Source organism: Zeus faber (genome assembly GCF_960531495.2).
Source record: "Zeus faber genome assembly, chromosome: 20".
NCBI lineage: Eukaryota > Metazoa > Chordata > Actinopteri > Zeiformes > Zeidae > Zeus > Zeus faber.
In genome coordinates, this window is record NC_137207.1 from 27,134,017 (window position 1) to 27,152,915 (window position 18,899).

Sequence of the window (18,899 nt, forward strand, 5' to 3'; positions counted from 1 at the left end):
TCTGAAATAAATATCGTTGCGTTTATGCCGCTGGGAAGCCACGCCCACGGAAGGGACGCAGGGTGACGCCTTCTACCTGCGACCAGCCTGTTCATTCTGTTGACATGTATTTACTTTTATCTCAGTACTAACGTGTAACAAGTTGAATGAAAGAAATATAGTACAGTAGTACCATGCTGCAGTAGTATTAATTGAACAGCTCTAGAACCATGAAGCTGCTTCGTAAAGACATAGAGAAGGACAACGCGGGGTGAGTAGCATGTAGCATGTAGCATCACACAGTCCTGTTCTAATCCCAAAGGCCCACCATCATCACAGTAGTAATATTACTAGAAATACTGATTTACTGCAGCACGTATGTAGTTTTACTGTTTATCAGTAGGATATTGTGAGAGACAATTTTATATGTTTATTTTATGTTTCTTTTTATTGTACATTACACAGTACATTTCTCGAGTAAATTCTTAGCTTTATTGTATATTGACATTTTCAGGTAATCTTCATGTTTATTGCACATTGCCGTTTTATATTGTGTATTATTACCTTGCTATTACTTTATTATTATATTCTGATGTATTGTGCTGTAACTGCAATTTCTGTTTGTCTGTTTGCTAGCAAATCTTGATGAATGTATTGATGCATGTAGTAAAACTACATGCAGTGTAGTACTAGTACTCATGTACTAGTAGTGATTCTGACCTGAGGTTCTGCTCCAGTCAGGTGACTCTGGTTCCAGAGGAGGCAGAGGACATGTGGCACACCTACAACCTGCTGCAAGTGGGGGACAGCCTCCAAGCCTCCACCATCAGGTAACCTCCACCTGCACCACAGAACCCCCTCCACCTGCATCAAAGAGCCCCTCCACCTGCACCATATTGTAGATAAATGCTCCAGCATCTGAACGAGTACCTCCTGACCACCACCTGATCCCTGACCCCGCCCCCCCAGGAAGGTGCAGACGGAGTCATCCACTGGTAGCGTGGGCAGCTCCAGGGTGCGCACCACCCTGACGCTCAGTGTGGAGAGCATCGACTTCGACTCGCAGGCCTGCCAACTGAGGGTGAAGGGAACCAACATGGAGGAGAACCAGTATGTCAAGGTCAGGGTCACCAGGACACCCTACATTCTCATCTCATCCCATCTTATCTTACCATATCTAATTTCAAACTGCAGATGGGTGCGTACCACACCATCGAGCTGGAGCTGAACAGGAAGTTCACGCTGGCCAAGAAGCTGTGGGACAGCGTGGTGCTGGACCGCATCGGTAACTACACCCCATCCTGCTGGTAGAAACCCTAGCAACAGATGATGATGACATCAATCTGCTTTTGGAATAAAATATTTTAGTGTCTGTCAGCGAGCTGCTTTAAAGAGCATCAATCTCTCTGCCTGTCTGTCTGTCCGTCTGTCTCTCTCTTTCTTTGTCTGCCTGTCTCACTCTCTCCCCTCAGAGCAGGCCTGTGACCCTGGGCAGAAGGCGGATGTGGTTGCCGTGGTGATGCAGGAAGGTCTGGCCAACCTGGTGCTGGTGACGGCAGCAATGACGCTGTTGCGCGCCAAGGTGGAGGTGACCATCCCCCGCAAGAGGAGGGGCAGCTGCACCCAGCACGAGAAGGTCACCATCGTTTGTTTTTCTCTGTCTGTTTACATAAACCAATAGAAACAACTGTGACAATCCACCCTCACTGTCTGTCAGGCTCTGGATAGGTTCTATGAAGCTGTGATGCAGGCAATCCTGCGCCACATCAACTTTGACGGTGAGTAATTATTATTATTATTATGATTGTCATGATTATTATTGTTATTATTACTTATCTATATCTAATATTTAATGTTTAACATCTCTCCAGTGGTGAAGTGCGTCCTTCTCGCCAGTCCCGGTTTTGTCAAAGACCAGTTTAGTAGCTTCCTGTTCCGGGAGGCAGTCCGCCAGGACAACAAGCTGCTGCTGGAGAACCGGTCCAAGTTCGTTCTGGTCCACTCCTCGTCGGGACACAAGTACTCCCTCAAAGGTAGATGGGGTCCAGATGGGGGTCCTGTCTGTCTCAGACAGTCGACTCGCTGTGACGTTTTTGTTCTGTTGTTTTCTAGAAATCCTGTGTGATCCGACTGTGATCAGCCGACTGTCCGACACCAAGGTGACGATCTGCTTTATATGTATCTTTATGTATCTATGTTCTGTATGTTTAATATGTTTTACATGTGTGGGGGTCCCCAGGCGGCGGCAGAGGTTCGGGCTCTTGAGGATTTCTACAAGATGCTCCAACATGAACCTGACAGAGCGTTCTATGGGTGAGGACCTCCGGGAGCCCTGTGCGCCATGTTCCGCCTTTTAGCTCCTGTGCTACCACTAAGTGTGTGTGTGTGTGTGTGTGTGTGTGTGTGTGTGTGTGTGTGTGTGTGTGTGTGTGTGTGTGTGTGTGTGTGTGTGTGTGTGTGTGTGTGTGTGTGTGTGTGTGTGTGTGTGTGTGTAGGCTGGCGCACGTGGAGAAAGCAGCTGATGCCCTGGCTGTCGACACACTGCTGATCAGCGACAAACTCTTCAGGTGAGTTCCAGGATGTATAACCCAGAATGCACCTCGCCTTGTCGTACAGATGCTGACCGCCAGGGGATTTTCATGTGTGTTGTGTGTGTCAGGCACACCGAGGTGTCCACCAGGGGTCGCTACGTCCGATTGGTCAACAGCATTAGAGATAACGGCGGATGCGTCAGGTAAAGAGCCTCCCCCCCTCCCTGTCTGTCTGTCCCCGTCTGTCCGTCCCCCTGTCTGTCTGTCCCCCTGTCTGTCTGTCCCCGCCTGTCCATCCCCCTGTCTGTCTGTCCCCGTCTGTCCGTCTCCCTGTCTGCCCGTCTCCCTGTCTGTCCATCTCACCACTCTGTCTCTGTCTTCCAGAATCTTCTCGAGCCTCCACGTCTCTGGAGAACGTGAGTGGAAATCTTCCCAAATATCTTATTTTGGATATACTTAACTTATACCTAATTATACCACCCATGATGTGCTCTTAGCGCTGGGCGATATTGCCCAAAAATGTATTACGATTGTACGATGTATTATCGAATACGAAGTATTTCGTATTCGATAACGATATTTATGGCGGTTAAATAAATCACAATTTCTGTTAAATGCTCCTTTTTTGTTTCATGAAGAAGACATTTGAATGCCATGAGGCATTTTGAAAACATTTATTGGGGGAATTAAATTGTCTGAAATCAACACTAGTCTTAAAAAAAAAAATTGGCATCATCAAATGTTCCAATAAAACTTGCACAGCACTCGTAATGTAAGTACCAAGTGCAGCTGCTTTAATTAACATTTTACTTCTATAAAATTTAGGTAAAAACAAACTAAATATGGAGGCCTCCCAAAAAATGCCAAACTATGGATTTATGTGGCCCTGTTGTCAACGATGCCGAAGAAATAGACATCATCATCTTTCTCCTTCTCCTCCCGTTGCTCATTCTGTACGCTGCCGGTGTGCTTACAAGTGCAGCCTACCTACGAGGGAGGGGGCGGGGCTTCTTTCTGTATTGACAAACCTAATTGGCTAGAGGTAAAAGGCCAGCTTTAGATCGTCCAAATTGATTGGCTTTTCGTTGTCACTTGCCTCACGTTTCTATAAATCAACAAATCTGCGGAAGACATCAAAATTATCTAGCTTGTTTTATTTTGACGTGGAGGGAAAAAAATATCGTGATAGTTATTGTTTTATCGGCCAGCACTACCTGCTCTAGATACTTCATCTATAATCAATCTGTAATGTAAAATACTCCCCCCTCATCTCGTCTCATCATTACTATGGCAACCAGAGCAATGCTGCAGCTGGTCACATGACTGCTTTGCGTTACTTTGATTACAGTTTGAATACCAGTAAATTTAACCAGGGACAGATCGGATCCACTGATGTATCCCATCCTGTCTCCTCAGAACTGACCCAGCTGAGCGGCGTGGCGGCCATCTTGCGCTTCCCCATCGCCGACCTGTCGGAGCCCGAGGACGACAGCAGCTCAGAGGAAGATTAATCCAGACTATAATCTGACTGCGGTGAAAAGGCTAATCCCATTAGAGTTTGAATTTGAGCTGCTCTCTGACCAATCACAGTGCTGCATTACATCATGTGACTGGGCTCTTACAGCTCAGAAAGAAAACATTACGTTTGTTTTCTTTAATAAAGAAACTTAAATTCCACCAAACATGTTTTAGTCTGAAATCCTCAGTTTGCAACTGTAGCGAATGCGCAGAACCATCCAGCAGAACTAGCCCGTCACCATCGGTCACAAGCCCGTCACCATCGGTCACAAGCCCGTCACCATCGGTCACAAGCCCATCACCATCGGTCACAAGCCCGTCACCATCGGTCACTAGCCTGTCACTAGCCCATCACCATCGGTCACAAGCCCGTCACCATCGGTCACTAGCCTGTCACTAGCCCATCACCATCGGTCACAAGCCCGTCACCATCGGTCACTAGCCTGTCACTAGCCCGTCACCATCGGTCACAAGCCCGTCACCATCGGTCACAAGCCCGTCACCATCGGTCACTAGCCCGTCACCATCGGTCACTAGCCCGTCACCATCGGTCACTAGCCCGTCACCATCGGTCACAAGCCCGTCACCATCGGTCACTAGCCCGTCACATCGGTCACTAGCCCGTCACCATCGGTCACTAGCCCGTCACCATCAGTCACTACCCCGTCACTATCAGTCACTACCCCGTCACCATCAGTCACTAGCCCGTCACCATCAGTCACTAGCCCGTCACCATCAGTCACTAGCCCGTCACCATCCGTCACTAGCCCGTCACCATCCGTCACAAGTCCATCACCATCGGTCACAAGCCCGTCACCATCGGTCACAAGCCCGTCACCATCGGTCACAAGCCCGTCACCATCGGTCACTAGCCTGTCACTAGCCCATCACCATCGGTCACAAGCCCGTCACCATCGGTCACTAGCCTGTCACTAGCCCATCACCATCGGTCACAAGCCCGTCACCATCGGTCACTAGCCCGTCACCATCGGTCACAAGCCCGTCACCATCGGTCACAAGCCCGTCACCATCGGTCACAAGCCCGTCACCATCGGTCACAAGCCCGTCACCATCGGTCACTAGCCTGTCACTAGCCCATCACCATCGGTCACAAGCCCGTCACCATCGGTCACTAGCCCGTCACCATCGGTCACAAGCCCGTCACCATCGGTCACAAGCCCGTCACCATCGGTCACAAGCCCATCACCATCGGTCACAAGCCCGTCACCATCGGTCACAAGCCCGTCACCATCGGTCACTAGCCTGTCACTAGCCCATCACCATCGGTCACAAGCCCGTCACCATCGGTCACTAGCCCGTCACCATCGGTCACTAGCCCGTCACCATCGGTCACTAGCCCGTCACCATCGGTCACAAGCCCGTCACCATCGGTCACAAGCCCGTCACCATCGGTCACTAGCCCGTCACCATCGGTCACAAGCCCGTCACCATCGGTCACTAGCCCGTCACCATCGGTCACTAGCCCGTCACCATCAGTCACTACCCCGTCACTATCAGTCACTACCCCGTCACCATCAGTCACTAGCCCGTCACCATCCGTCACTAGCCCGTCACCATCCGTCACTAGCCCGTCACCATCCGTCACAAGTCCTTCACCATCGGTCACAGGCCCGTCACCATCGGTCACTAGCCCGTCACCATCAGTCACTAGCCTGTCACTAGCCCGTCACCATCGGTCACTAGCCCGTCACCATCAGTCACTAGCCCGTCACCATCAGTCACTACCCCGTCACCATCAGTCACTAGCCCGTCACCATCCGTCACTAGCCCGTCACCATCCGTCACAAGCCCGTCACCATCCGTCACTAGCCCGTCACTAGCCCGTCACCATCAGTCACAAGCCCGTCACCATCCGTCACTAGCCCGTCACCATCCGTCACTAGCCCGTCACCATCCGTCACTAGCCCGTCACCATCCGTCACTAGCCCGTCACCATCGGTCACTAGCCCGTCACCATCGGTCACTAGCCCGTCACCATCGGTCACAAGCAAGTCACCATCGGTCACTAGCCTGTCACTAGCCCGTCACTAGCCCGTCATTAGCCCGTCACCATCCGTCACTAGCCCGTCACCATCAGTCACTAGCCCGTCACCATCAGTCACTAGCCCGTCACCATCCGTCACAAGCCCGTCACCATCCGTCACAAGCCCGTCACCATCCGTCACTAGCCCGTCACCATCCGTCACTACCCCGTCACCATCCGTCACTAGCCCGTCACCATCCGTCACTAGCCCGTCACCATCCGTCACTAGCCCGTCACCATCAGTCACTAGCCCGTCACCATCCGTCACTAGGCCGTCACCATCCGTCACTAGCCCGTCACCATCCGTCACTAGCCCGTCACCATCCGTCACTAGCCCGTCACCATCCGTCACTAGCCCGTCACCATCAGTCACTAGCCCGTCACCATCCGTCACTAGGCCGTCACCATCCGTCACTAGGCCGTCACCATCCGTCACTAGCCCGTCACCATCCGTCACTAGCCCGTCACCATCCGTCACTAGCCCGTCACCATCAGTCACTAGCCCGTCACCATCAGTCACTAGCCCGTCAACATCCGTCACAAGCCCGTCACCATCCGTCACTAGCCCGTCACCATCCGTCACTAGCCCCTCACCATCCGTCACTAGCCCCTCACCATCAGTCGGGGATGGTAGCTCAGGAGGTAGAGCTGGTGGTCTAGTCATCTAAAGGTTGCTGGTTGGATCCCAGGCTCCTCCTGCTAGCATGCTGTAGTGTCCTTGAGCAAGACACTTAACCCCTCATTGCTCCTGATGGCTGCATCCGTCGGTGTTTGAATAATTGTAAGTCGCTTTGGATAAAAGCGTCTGATCAATGTAATGTAAATCAGTCACTAGCCCGTCACCATCAGTCGCTCACCCATCACTAGCCAGCTGGCTAATGACTAGCCACTAGTGTTTTGAACCAATGTTACTCCCACTGTGTGTGGAATGTTCCAGCAAACCGTATGTGCTGCATCTAAATACAAAATTAGTTGAAATCACTGTTTGATAATTGTCCAATTATCTCCACCACTGAGTGAATGAGCAATTCTGCTCATTGTGATTTCAGTTCTAATCAAGGAAATGGTGATTCTCCATCTCTGCTATTGAAGCGTGGAAGCCACCTGGCCTCGCTGCTTTTTCTTCAGCACAAACAATAAAATTGGAGACGACGTATAAAAATACATTTAGTTCAAGTTCAAGTTCAAGAGATTATTTGTCACATACAAATACATTTATTACCTTATAATGCTTTAGAAACTATAAAACTACTGCGTCTCAGGTTCAAGTTGTTCAAGAAGTTCCAACAGTTAGAACACTGTTACTGCTTCATTACGTGACAATCTTGGCGTCAAACGCTAGAACTAAAGTGCATTAGAACTCTGTCCCAGGACCCTGTTAGGACCTGGTCCAGGCTGCGTCCCCTCAGTCTCCAGGACACTGGTAGGACTGGATCCAGGCCAGATCCTCCAGCGTGCCCCAGTGCAGGAAGATGATAGAGCAGATGACCATCACATGCATGATCTGGTGGCTGTTGCCCCAATTGTCGAAGAGTCCGGGCTTGAACCGTTCCGGGACCTGGACTATGTTAACCAGGCCTCCCACCACGGCCAAGGAGTCCATGATGAGGAAGAGGCGCAGAGAGTTCGGGCTGCCCACTCCTCGGCCGAACACCCGGAACAGGAAGAGGCTGAAGCGGAACAGCGCCTGCCACGCGAAGGCCCTGAGACGCAGCACATTGGTGCGGGCTGTGGTGGCGCAGTAGATACCGTAGGCCGACAGCAGGATGTAGAGCAGCAGTGCCACCCGCTGGACACTGGGGAAGCAGAGCAGGGTGATGTAGATGATGGGGAGGGCGCCTGGAAACAGATGGGGAGATGGTCAACACCACCAGCAGGGTGGAGGGAACCACAGACTCATACTGGCCTCCACAGAACTGTTGGACCCATAGACCTACCGACTACTACTGGCCCCTATGGAGCTATTGGCTGCGATAGACCTATTAAGTACCTTGCTCAAGGACACTTCAGCATGCTCGTAGGAGGAGCCAGGGACTTAACCTGCAACCTTCGGACTACTACACGACACGCTTCCCCCAGAATAAAGGGCTGTTTCGAAACTTTAAACCAGGTGACACCAGGCTGCCCACCCCTGGTGCTAGGTCATATGAAGTGTGTAGCTACTACGATAAAAGTCTTTAGACATTAGCTGTGTTGAAGGGAGGGTTCTTACCCAGTGTGTTGACCAGACAGACACCGAACATGTCCAGGGACAGCAGGGTGTCGTAGACATGCTCCCCCCCAACGTGGTTCATGAAGAGGTGGTAGAGGACAGAGCCCACGGTGGGGGACAGACAGGCAAAGTAGTGGACCACGCAGATCCACACATTCTCCACCTCCGCCCAGGGGATGCTGAATGGCAGCAGCACAAGGAAGAGGAAGAAAGGGATCCCTGAGAGGAGGAAGAGAAAGGATGAAGTCAGAAGCCAACCCTGAGTCAGAGGTGCAGTCCATCCAACAGCTGAACATAAGGAGCATGATGGTGGACGATTTGAGCTTGTGGGATAGCGCTAATCTCCACCAGTTCCCCTCAGTAAGATCGTTAGCTTTTAACAAACTTACCGAGCTGTCAAGCAGGAAATGGGGGCGAAACCACAGGAAGTTCAAGTGTGTTAACACTTTACTTAATGCCCATAATTGACCCTGTGCATTCCCCAGTTTTGACTTCAAGGTGTTCTCCACAGTCTGTGTGATTCTGGAGCTCGTGGTGAGATCAATGTCTGGACCCCGAATCGATACAGGACGTTTAGAGTCGGAAGCGATGAAAGATGTTTGGGGTCTACAGGGATACAGGATGTTTTGGGGTCTACAGGGATACAGGGTATCTTATGGTCCAGCAAGACATCTCTCCCTCTAACGAGCGTTAAACTCACTGGGATGTGTTCAGGGTGAGGATTCCCTGCAGATTAGTGCTAATCTAATCCTGACATCCTTCGTGCGATTGGAAGTGAGAGTCTCACGGTGACCTCTCCAAGGGGAAAGCCCAGGAGCCCCACCTCAGATTAGATGTTGATAATATGTAGTTAAAATAATTCATGTTTGCAGGGGGCCTTCGGGTTCTTGAAATGTATGTTTTACAAACATTGGGTTCAAGTCATTAAATAGACATTTCAATTGATAAGCTCTTGATTTCAACATAAACATTTTGTCTGATTTTAGTTCTTCTGCATTAGTCACATTTTTTAACCCTCAACCTCTGAACCTGATTGTTTTAGATTCTGTTTGAATTTGTTTGGAAAAGGTAAAAGTATTGTATTTAACTACACATCAGCCTTCATGGCTTCATGACCTGCAAACATTGATACAGGTTAAACATTTCTCAAGTCTACTTGTTCTGGACCTGGACCTCCAGTGGAGGTGGTTCTGGACCTGGACCTCCAGTGGAGGTGTTGGACTGACCGTGCGTGTAGATGTTCCCCAGCTCGTTGTGCATGTAGAAGAGGCTGCGGAGACACTCGTGGGCCGTGGAGACGGGCCGATATCCGGTCAACACGTACTTGTTGAACTGCAGGTGGTGGGGGGTCTTGGCCAGGTCCAGAAGCCGGGGGCCTTCGTAGAACCTCATGGTGGGTTCCTCCAGCCGGGACCCGGGGCTTCACATCCTAGGAGGTTCTTCTCAGGTCCCCCGGAACCTTCTCAGACCTTCAGCGAACAGGTGGGTCCTGCAGGGTGGCCTGGTTCCGCTGGACCAATCAGCAGCCGGCTCCTCCTAAAGCTGCTTAATCCTCCAGGACGCACATGGGCCTCCTGGGAGTTGATCCACACCTCCACCTCACTGGGACCAGGATCTACACCGCCACCTCACTGGGTGGACTAAGCCCTGCCCAGTGGGACTTGGAAAACCTAGCCCCACCCACTGGGGCAAGGAGACTCTGAAGAACCCCATTTTGTGTGTGTGTGTGTGTGTGTGTGTGTGTGTGTGTGTGTGTGTGTGTGTGTGTGTGTGTGTGTGTGTGTGTGTGTGTGTGTGTGTGTGTGTGTGTGTGTGTGTGTGTGTGTGTGTGTGTGTGTGGAACACAGAAAACTTTTTTCTATTGGTTTTTATTGAAAATCTGTCAAAATAACTGACAGTTCATTCCACAGGTTGAAAAAAGTCATTTTAGGTCAGTGTATAAAAAGTTAACTAGTTTAGATCAGTTAAAAAAATAGTTGAATGCCTTAATTCAAGTTCTAACATTCAAATAAAACTAAACATCTACAGTTTTAGTTCTAGAATGTGTCGTCACGAGAACGACTAAGATACAATGTTTTGAAGGTTTGTTGTCGTTGAGCGGCTGCAGTCCTCCAGCTCAACCTGTGGAGGAGGAGGAGAAGAAGAAGAGTGAACAACCCTCCATCGCAGCAGAAAATGTTTCAGTGCAGCATAGTTACCGTGGAAACCGGCCGCGCCCAGGAAGCCATCGACCTGGAACTTCCTGTCCCTGGACCCTGGAGCAACAACAAGGAGCAGACAGGTGGATATTAAACTGTCACTCTCCAGGTGACATGGAGGGACAGACAGGCAGTAGAGACAGACAAACAGGTAGTAGAGATAGGCAGGAAGTAGGGACTGACAGGAAGTAGAGACAGGAAATAGGTATTGAAAGGGAGTAGAGAAAGACAGGAAATAAGGACAGACAGGTAGTCCAGACATACAGGAAGTAGGGACAGACAGGTACTAGACGTGGACAGGAAATAAGGACAGACAGGTAGTCAAGACTGACAGGAAGTAGGGACTGACAGGTAGTAGAGACATACAGGATGTAGGGACAGACCGATAGTAGAAATAGACAGGAAGTGGGGACAGATGGGTAGTAGGGACTGACTGGTAGTCCAAAAATACAGGAAGTAGGGACAGACGGCAAATAGAGACAGACAGGTAGTAGGGAGAGACAGACAAGTAATAGGGAGGGACAGGAAGTAGAGACAGACAGGTAGTAGGGACAGACAGGAAGTAGAGACAGACAGCATGCCGCTGCACCTCTCCGCGGGTGGAGCAGCAGCTTGACCTGCTGTTGGATGTGGATCTCCCGTTGCTCTGGCAACGGGGGCAGGGTTTGTGTTTGAGTGGGAGACAGCGCCTCTGCTCCGCCCACAGGAAGTAGATCAGAGGGGCTGATGGGAAGGAAGGGGGCGGAGCCAATGGCAGGGCTGGAGGCGGGGGCTGGGAAGCCCAGAGCTGGACAGACAGGAAGTGGAGACAGACAGGAAGTGGAGACAGACAGGAAGTGGGTGAAAGATTGAGTCCTCATTAATTATGGAATAAAGTATGGAACCATATACAGGTACATCTCATAAAATTAGAATATCATGAAAAAGTTCAGTATTTTGTCACTCGTTTCAGAAAGTGAAACCCATCTATTATATAGATTCATTACACGTAGAGTGAAATGTTTCAAGCCTTTATTTCTTAAAGTTAGGATGATTGTGGCTTAACAGATGAGGCACTGAATTTAGGTTTTCATTATCTACAGCCAATCATCAAAATTTCAAGAAATAAAGGCTTGAAACATTTCACTCTATGTGTAATGAATCTATATAATCTGGATATAATCTGAATCTATATAATCTCAACTGCTGGTACAAACCTTGGTGATGTCCCGTCTCGACTACTGCAACGCCCTCTTAACAGGCTTGAGGCCTGTGCGGTGAAGCCACTACAGATGATACAGAATGCGGCGGCGCGATTGGTGTTCAACCAGCCAAAGAGGGCACATGTCACTCCGCTGCTCATCGAGCTCCACTGGTTACCTGTAGCCGCTTGGTTACCTGTAGCCGCTTGGTTACCTGTAGCCGCTCGGTTACCTGTAGCCGCTCGGTTACCTGTAGCCGCTCGGTTACCTGCAGCCGCTCGGTTACCTGCAGCCGCTCGGTTACCTGTAGCCGCTCGGTTACCTGTAGCGGCCCGCATCAAGTTCAAGTCTCTGATGCTGGCCTACAGAGTGATTGCTGGGAATGCTCCCGCCTACTTAAATGCTCTTGTAAGAGCACATGTTGCCCCCCGGATGCTGCGCTCGTCAAATGAGCGTGGCCTGGCTCTGCTGGCCATACAGCCACGGCAATCCAGGCTGTTCTCATTTGTAGTTCCACGTTGGTGGAACGAGCTGCCAAAAATGACCAGAGCGGGGACCTCCCTCTCTGTCTTTAAGAAGCACCTGAAGACCCAGCTCTTCAGTGAGTACCTCCTGTCCTAACCTACAATTACTTAGCACCACCTTGCAGTATTTATTGTTACACTAATGTTGTTGTTACACTAATCTCTGTCGCAATGTAGCCTGAATGTTATTCTCCCTTGTAAGTCGCTTTGGATAAAAGCGTCTGATAAATGACTAAATGTAAATGTAAATGTATAATATATGGGTTTCACTTTCTGAAACGAGTGACAAAAAATATTGAACTTTTTCATGATATTCTAATTTTATGAGATGTACCTGTATATGGATGTATCAAATAAACCTCTTGAATCTTAAATCTCATTAATACTGAGATGCTGAAAACTGCTAAATGAACTTTTAGAAAGAGGAGCAGGAAGGAGGAGGAGGATGAGGAGGAGGATGAGAAGGAGGAGGAGCAGTTATATGTTACTGTGTGTGTGTGTGTGTGTGTGTGTGTGTGTTTTACTCAATTTACTCAAATTTCACCTGAAATATGTTTATATTAAAAAAAACACTGACTTGAGTTACAGCAAGACTATGATTTAATTCCTGAGAAATACTAAATAATCCATCAAAATGTATTTACTGGCATTTTCAACATAAACTGTCACAGAGTGAGAGGGTGTAGGGTTCAGGGGTTAGAGGGTTATACAGGGTACTGCTTGTAGGGTTCAGCGTGAAGCTGCTGTTCTCTTGTTCCTTTCAACTGAGACAAACTAGCTTGTTTACATGAAATGCAATATTAAAATATAGAAACAATAAAGTAGAAAATAAATTATATTTTTGCTGCAGACCACCTGACATTGCTAGAGGGCCCGATTTAGGGCGGCCGACCTCAAATCAAGAACCCCTTGGATATAACTATGTAATAATAATAATAATAATAATAATATAATAATAACTGTGCAACAGAATGTATTTCATATTAAAATATTTGCTATTGATTGTTGGTAAAAAAATGTTGCCATAAAAAAGTTACTGCATTTTGAAAACTGGAACAGTTTTCGCCCTCAGTTTTCACACCCTCAGTTTCTAAAGAAGACGCCGCTCTCCTGTGAGTTACGGATGTAAAGGGGAATAGAAAATGTGTATAACATGTGTATAATATGTGTGGAAAATGTATGGAACTTGTGTGGAAAATGTGTGGAACATGTGTAGAACATGTGTAGAACATGGTTTTATTTATGGTTTAATAATTTTAATGAGCAAAAGACAACTTTGCAGCATATCAGGTGACCCCACAGGTTGGGAAACGCTGCCCTAGAGCAAGGCACTAACACTGCAGGGTGAGGGGTTCTATTCCCATCGTCTCACCGTGTTTCCCAGAGGATTTCCCATCAGCCCCGTAGGAAGCGACTCCACCTGAGGAACAGCCACTGTTAGAACCCAGAGACCACTGAGCACCTGCACAACTGAACACCCTGCGAACCCTACTGACCATGCTGGCCGACCCCGCCGGGTCCCAGGGCCAAGGGTTGAGCAGCAAAAGGAAGTCCTCCAATGCCTGAGTCAAAACAAGGTCTTTCCTTCCATTTATCTGAATATTTATCAAGCTGTTCAGCCACGTCCTGCAGCCAGGCAGCCAGGCAACCAGGCAGCCAGGCAACTGCTCACTCACCGTACTTGTACTGAGCTTTCTTTGGTGTCAGGTGGGAGGTGCTATACGGCAGCCAGACACCTGGGGGTAAGACCACACTTAGAGAGTCATATAGTCACATCTTAGTCATATCTTAGTCTTATCTTATCTTAGTCTTATTTTAGTCTTATCTTATCTTAGTCTGTTCTTATCTTGGTCTTATCTTATCTTGGTCTTACCTTGTTCTTATCTTTGTCTTTTCTTAGTCTTATCTTATCTTGGTCTTATCGTATCTTATTCTTATCTTAGTCTTTTCTTACCTCCGTGTGGACCAAACCCAGGCGGCTGTGACTCAAACTGGTTGCTTCCTGTCAGATAAATGAAAACAATGTTCATATAAATATGGAAACAATACAAGATAAACAGTGACATTGGAATGGATGGATTTCAGGGTTGCAGTGCATGTGTGAAAGCAGCTTTAGTCTTATCTTATCTTAGTCATATCTTATCTTAGTTTTATCTTATCTTGGTCTTTTCAGGACAGTTATCATGGGAGAACTGACTGTCCCATGGGAAGAGGGAATGGAGGCAGCCTACAAGAGGAAGAAGGAAAGGTATGCAGAGCTGGCAACTCTGTGTTCCCAAGTTGGGTGGAAGGTGCTCATGTACCCAGTGGAAGTCGGCTGCCGAGGCTACACTGGAGCATCCATCCAGCGATTCCTAAGGTCTCTCGGGATCATGGGCTCCAAACTCAGGAAGGCCACAAAAGACCTGGCAGAGAAGGCTGAACAAGAGAGCTTTTGGCTCTGGCTCCGAAGAAAGGACAAGGCGTGGCGAAAGCAAGGGTCTTAGGGTTGGCTGCAAGGAGCGTCAGGGAGACGTCCCTGTTGCTGCTCCACCACCTTGACGTGTTCTGGGTTTAAAGCAGCGAAAAACCAGTGAAGGGTAGCCCCCAGCTGACGACCTTGCAGCCAACCCAATGGCACTGTCGGAGGTGCTTCAGGCAGAAATGCCCTGCAGTTGAACCCATCATTGCTCTCATCTGGTTAATCTGGCTTCCCAGTGACTACTGTGAATAGAGCCTGGTGGGCTGCCAAAGAAGACTGGCTGGCAGCAGGAAAGACTGCATCAGGGGCTAGTTACCCAGCTCTCACACGTCCGAGAGGCAACTGTTTCCTGGACACTCTCAATCAACTACAAGCAGAATAATAAGAAAGAAACAACCCGATGGTCCACGAGAGGCGAGATGGAAGATGGACCATCTAGGATGGATACCATGGTAACTGGAACGACAACGACGAACAAACAAAAGACCCCGAGCGCATGCAGCTGTGGGTGGTCCAAGGTAACAACATACTTGGGCCACAGAATCCACCAGGGAAATGCTAAATGCAGCGTCAGCACCCAGATTGAAAACTTGCATTGCAGCAGTAGATGAGACAAGGAGGAGTCATAGCCAGGTTGAGCACCACAGCGCTACCGATCCCACCATTGCATCTGGAGAGAGAGAGGAAGACCTGTCTCCCCAGGAGAATGTGCCGCAACATCAGCCTAACCCACAGCATGAGCATCGAAGAGTACCCACAAGAGAAACATCTGAGAAGCCAACCTGTAAACCCAAAGTCAATTGGCCAAAAGGCAATGACAAGGATGCATGGGGAAACTTCGAACAGAGCCTACTCAGCACCCTTCAGAGCACCCTAAAAGGCAACATAACCGCCAAGCTGAACATCTTTGGTCACATTATCTATAAGGAAGGCAAAGGAAGATTCGGAGAGATGCACTGGAGGAGGGTTACTCCTAACAAGATTGGGAGACGAGAGAGGGAAATTCTCCAGCTGGTAGAGGAACGACGCCTGCTGTGGAAGTCATGGAGGAAAGCCACAGACGAAGAGAAGGAGGACTTGAAAAACCTTTGGAATCAGATCAGAACCAGGCTTGCACACCTGAGGAGAGCTGAAAGGATCAGGAAACGCAGAAGTAGCCGGGAGAAGGCACGGACAAGTTTACTCCAGGAACCATTCAAGTACGCCCGAGCCCTCCTTGAGGAAAATAAGTCGGGACTCTGCAAGCCTCCGAGCAAGAACTGGAGGATTACATCAGAGACCACCTCGGCGAAAACCAAAGGGAGTGCCCCCTCGGTTCACCCGGGCACGTACCCCGCTCACCAGAGTCTTCGTCACTGTTTGATACCGCCCCCCCCAAATGGACTGAAGTTAAACAGGTGGTAAAGCGAGCGAGAGCTGCATCAGCCCCCGGACCAAACAACGTACCCTACAAGAGCTGTCCAGGTCTCCTAAAGCTTTCGTGGAAGCTGATGACTGTCGCCTGGAAAATCCAAGCCATTCCATCAGCATAGAGCAGAGCAATCACCACTTTCATCCCAAAGGAGAAGGATTCCCATGACATCGGCCAATTCAGAGGCATTGCCCTGAACTGGCTGAGGGGAAGATTTTCTTCTCGGTGCTGGCAAAGCGGATGAACTACTACCTTCTGGCAAATAACTACATCGACATCACTTGCCAGAAGGCAGGCGTTCCAGGTTTTCCCGGCTGTGTGGAACACTCTGCCATGATTTTGAAGCAAATCCAAACAGCCAAGAGCCACAAATCGGATCTCCACGTGGTTTGGCTGGATCTTGCGAACGCCTACGGGTCGGTTCCTCACCAGCTCATCAACTTCGCCCTCGACTTCTTCCACATACCACCATGCATCCAGAACCTTGTAGCAAAGTACTTTGACAACTTCCACATCTGCTACTCCACCCAGACAAGCTCAACTGACTGGCACCAGCTGGAGAAAGGGATAGCAATGAGCTGCTCCATCTCGCCCATCCTCTTCACAGCAGCCTTTGAGATCATCCTGATTGGAGGAAGACAGATGGTCCATGGAGTCAGGTCCCAATCAGGTCATCGACTCCCTGCCCTACGGAGCTACATGGATGATGTAACCACACTTCTCCAGACTGCAGCCTGTACCTCCAGACTCCTTAAAAGATTTGAGGAACTGCTCTCTTAGGCACGGATGAAGATCAAACCTGCCAAGTCCCGCAGTCTCTCAATCAGGAAGGAGTCAGGAGCAACAACATCTCCTTCTCTGTCGGGGGTGAGAAGATCCTGCTCTTGGCGGACAAGCCGGTGTGAAGCCTCGGAAGGCTCCACACAGCCGACCTTTCCGACAGGCACATGGCTTTACGTGTCACATCCCAGCTCTTGGAGGGTCTGAGCAAGATCGACAACGCTGCTCGACATCGCTTCCTGCCAGGAAAATTCAAGGTCTGGTGTTACCAGTTCACCTTGTACCAACACCTGATGTGGCCACTGAAGCTATGTGACATCACCCTATCGACAGCCCTGAAGTTGGATGCCAAAGCCAACAACTACATCAGAAAGTTTATGGATGGATGGATGGACTGGTGGATGGATGGATGGACTGGTGGATGGATGGATGGACTGGTGGATGGATGGATGGACTGGTGGATGGATGGACTGGTGGATGGATGGATGGTGGATGCTCTGGCCACTCCCTGTATTAGTGGTGTGCAGGGGTGGTTGAGGTTTTACTGTCACCTCCTTCAACATGGTGACGGTGTCGCTCAGTGTGATGTTCAACATTAACAATCCTTCAAATCATATTTGACAGATTTATGATTTTTCTGAGGCGTGGGTGGTGGAGGTGGTGGAGTTGGTGGAGGTGGGGTTGGGGTCCTGGTCAGTCAGAAGCTGTGGATCGTCTGTTTGACACCCTCAGGCAGACGTCCTTCACACGACCTCCATCAGGACGTATTTCATACAAGTAGCAGCCTCCTCCACCCAGTCTTGGTGGTGAACAGGAAGCTGTCTGTCTGAACACCAGGTTTGAAACAGAAACTTCTCTCCTGGGTTTTGTTTCCATGATGACAGCAAAACAAGGCCCATGGTTTGGACGGAAGACGTCAAAATCACTCAACATCAGTCCGTGAGTTCCTCTGTTCGGGTCGAGGAGGCTTCAGGCTCCGCCCTCTGGTGAAAAACAGCCAGCATCCCGCAGACAGACAGGTGGAGCTGCAGACAGGTGAATTTGAGGAGAACAGGGCGGAGTTTAACCTTCACGACTCCACCTGAAGGACCCTCTGTACGACTCCCCACAGTGACACTGTAGGTGCTCTGTGGCTCCGCCTTCAACATGGGAATTTCTACATTACCTCCCTCCACCCATCCCTCCATCAGTCGATCCATCCAACCCTCTCCCTCCATCGTAATTCACTCTGTTCCATTTAAAACCTCTTACCTCCCTCACTGTGTGTGAGCTGATTGGCTGTTGGCAGGAGAACTGCAGAGAAAAGTAAAGAAGATAAAAGATAAAAAAATAAGAGATTGTGTTACTGCAGTGTGTTACAGTGTGCATTACAGTGTGTGTTACAGCAGTGTGTGTTATAGTGTGTGTTACAGTGTGTGTTACAGTGTGTTTTACTGCAGTGTGTTACTGCAGTGTGTTACAGAGTGTGTTACTGCAGTGTGTTACAGTGTGCATTACAGTGTGTGTTACAGCTGTGTGTGTTATAGTGTGTGTTACAGTGTGTGTTACAGTGTGTGTTACTGCAGTGTGTTACTGCAGTGTGTCACAGTGTGTGTTACAGCAGTGTGTGTTACAGTGTGTGTTACAGTGTGTGTTACTGCAGTATGTTACAGAGTGTGTTACAGTGTGTGTTACAGTGTGTGTTACAGTGTGTGTTACTGCAGTATGTTACAGAGTGTGTTACTGCAGTGTGTCACAGTGTGCATTACAGTGTGTGTTACAGCAGTGTGTGTTACAGTGTGTGTTCCAGTGTGTGTTACAGTGTGTGTTACAGTGTGTGTTACAGTGTGTGTTACAGCAGTGTGTGTTACAGTGTGTGTTACAGCAGTGTGTGTTACAGTGTGTGTTACAGCAGTGTGTTACTGCAGTGTGTTAGTGTGTGTTACTGCAGTGTGTTACAGTGTGTGTTACAGTGTGTGTTACAGTGTGTGTTACAGTGTGTGTTACCGCAGTGTGTTACTGCAGTGTGTTAGTGTGTGTTACTGCAGTGTGTTACAGTGTGTGTTACTGCAGTGTGTTAC

At 49.2% G+C, this 18,899-nt stretch overlaps 2 protein-coding genes across 2 annotated transcripts; one reads left to right on the plus strand and one right to left on the minus strand.

Annotated features, from left to right (window-relative positions):
- Positions 1–64: 64 nt before the first annotated feature.
- On the plus strand, positions 65–4,192 carry pelo (pelota mRNA surveillance and ribosome rescue factor). Its single transcript, XM_080021411.1, has 13 exons — positions 65–250; positions 717–809; positions 949–1,099; positions 1,174–1,264; positions 1,452–1,615; positions 1,697–1,757; positions 1,851–2,012; positions 2,092–2,138; positions 2,219–2,292; positions 2,475–2,546; positions 2,639–2,713; positions 2,895–2,926; positions 3,927–4,192. The coding sequence occupies exons 1-13, from the start codon at positions 210–212 to the stop codon at positions 4,019–4,021; spliced, it is 1,158 nt and encodes a 385-aa protein (XP_079877537.1). The 5' UTR covers positions 65–209; the 3' UTR covers positions 4,022–4,192.
- Positions 4,193–7,477: 3,285 nt separating this feature from the next.
- Positions 7,478–9,676, minus strand: LOC307245962 (progestin and adipoQ receptor family member 4-like; the record flags this gene model as incomplete). The annotated part of the gene is made up of 3 exons (XM_080021719.1): positions 7,478–7,911; positions 8,285–8,503; positions 9,511–9,676. 3 exons carry the CDS (start codon positions 9,674–9,676, stop codon positions 7,478–7,480), a joined length of 819 nt encoding a protein of 272 aa, XP_079877845.1.
- Positions 9,677–18,899: the final 9,223 nt, after the last annotated feature.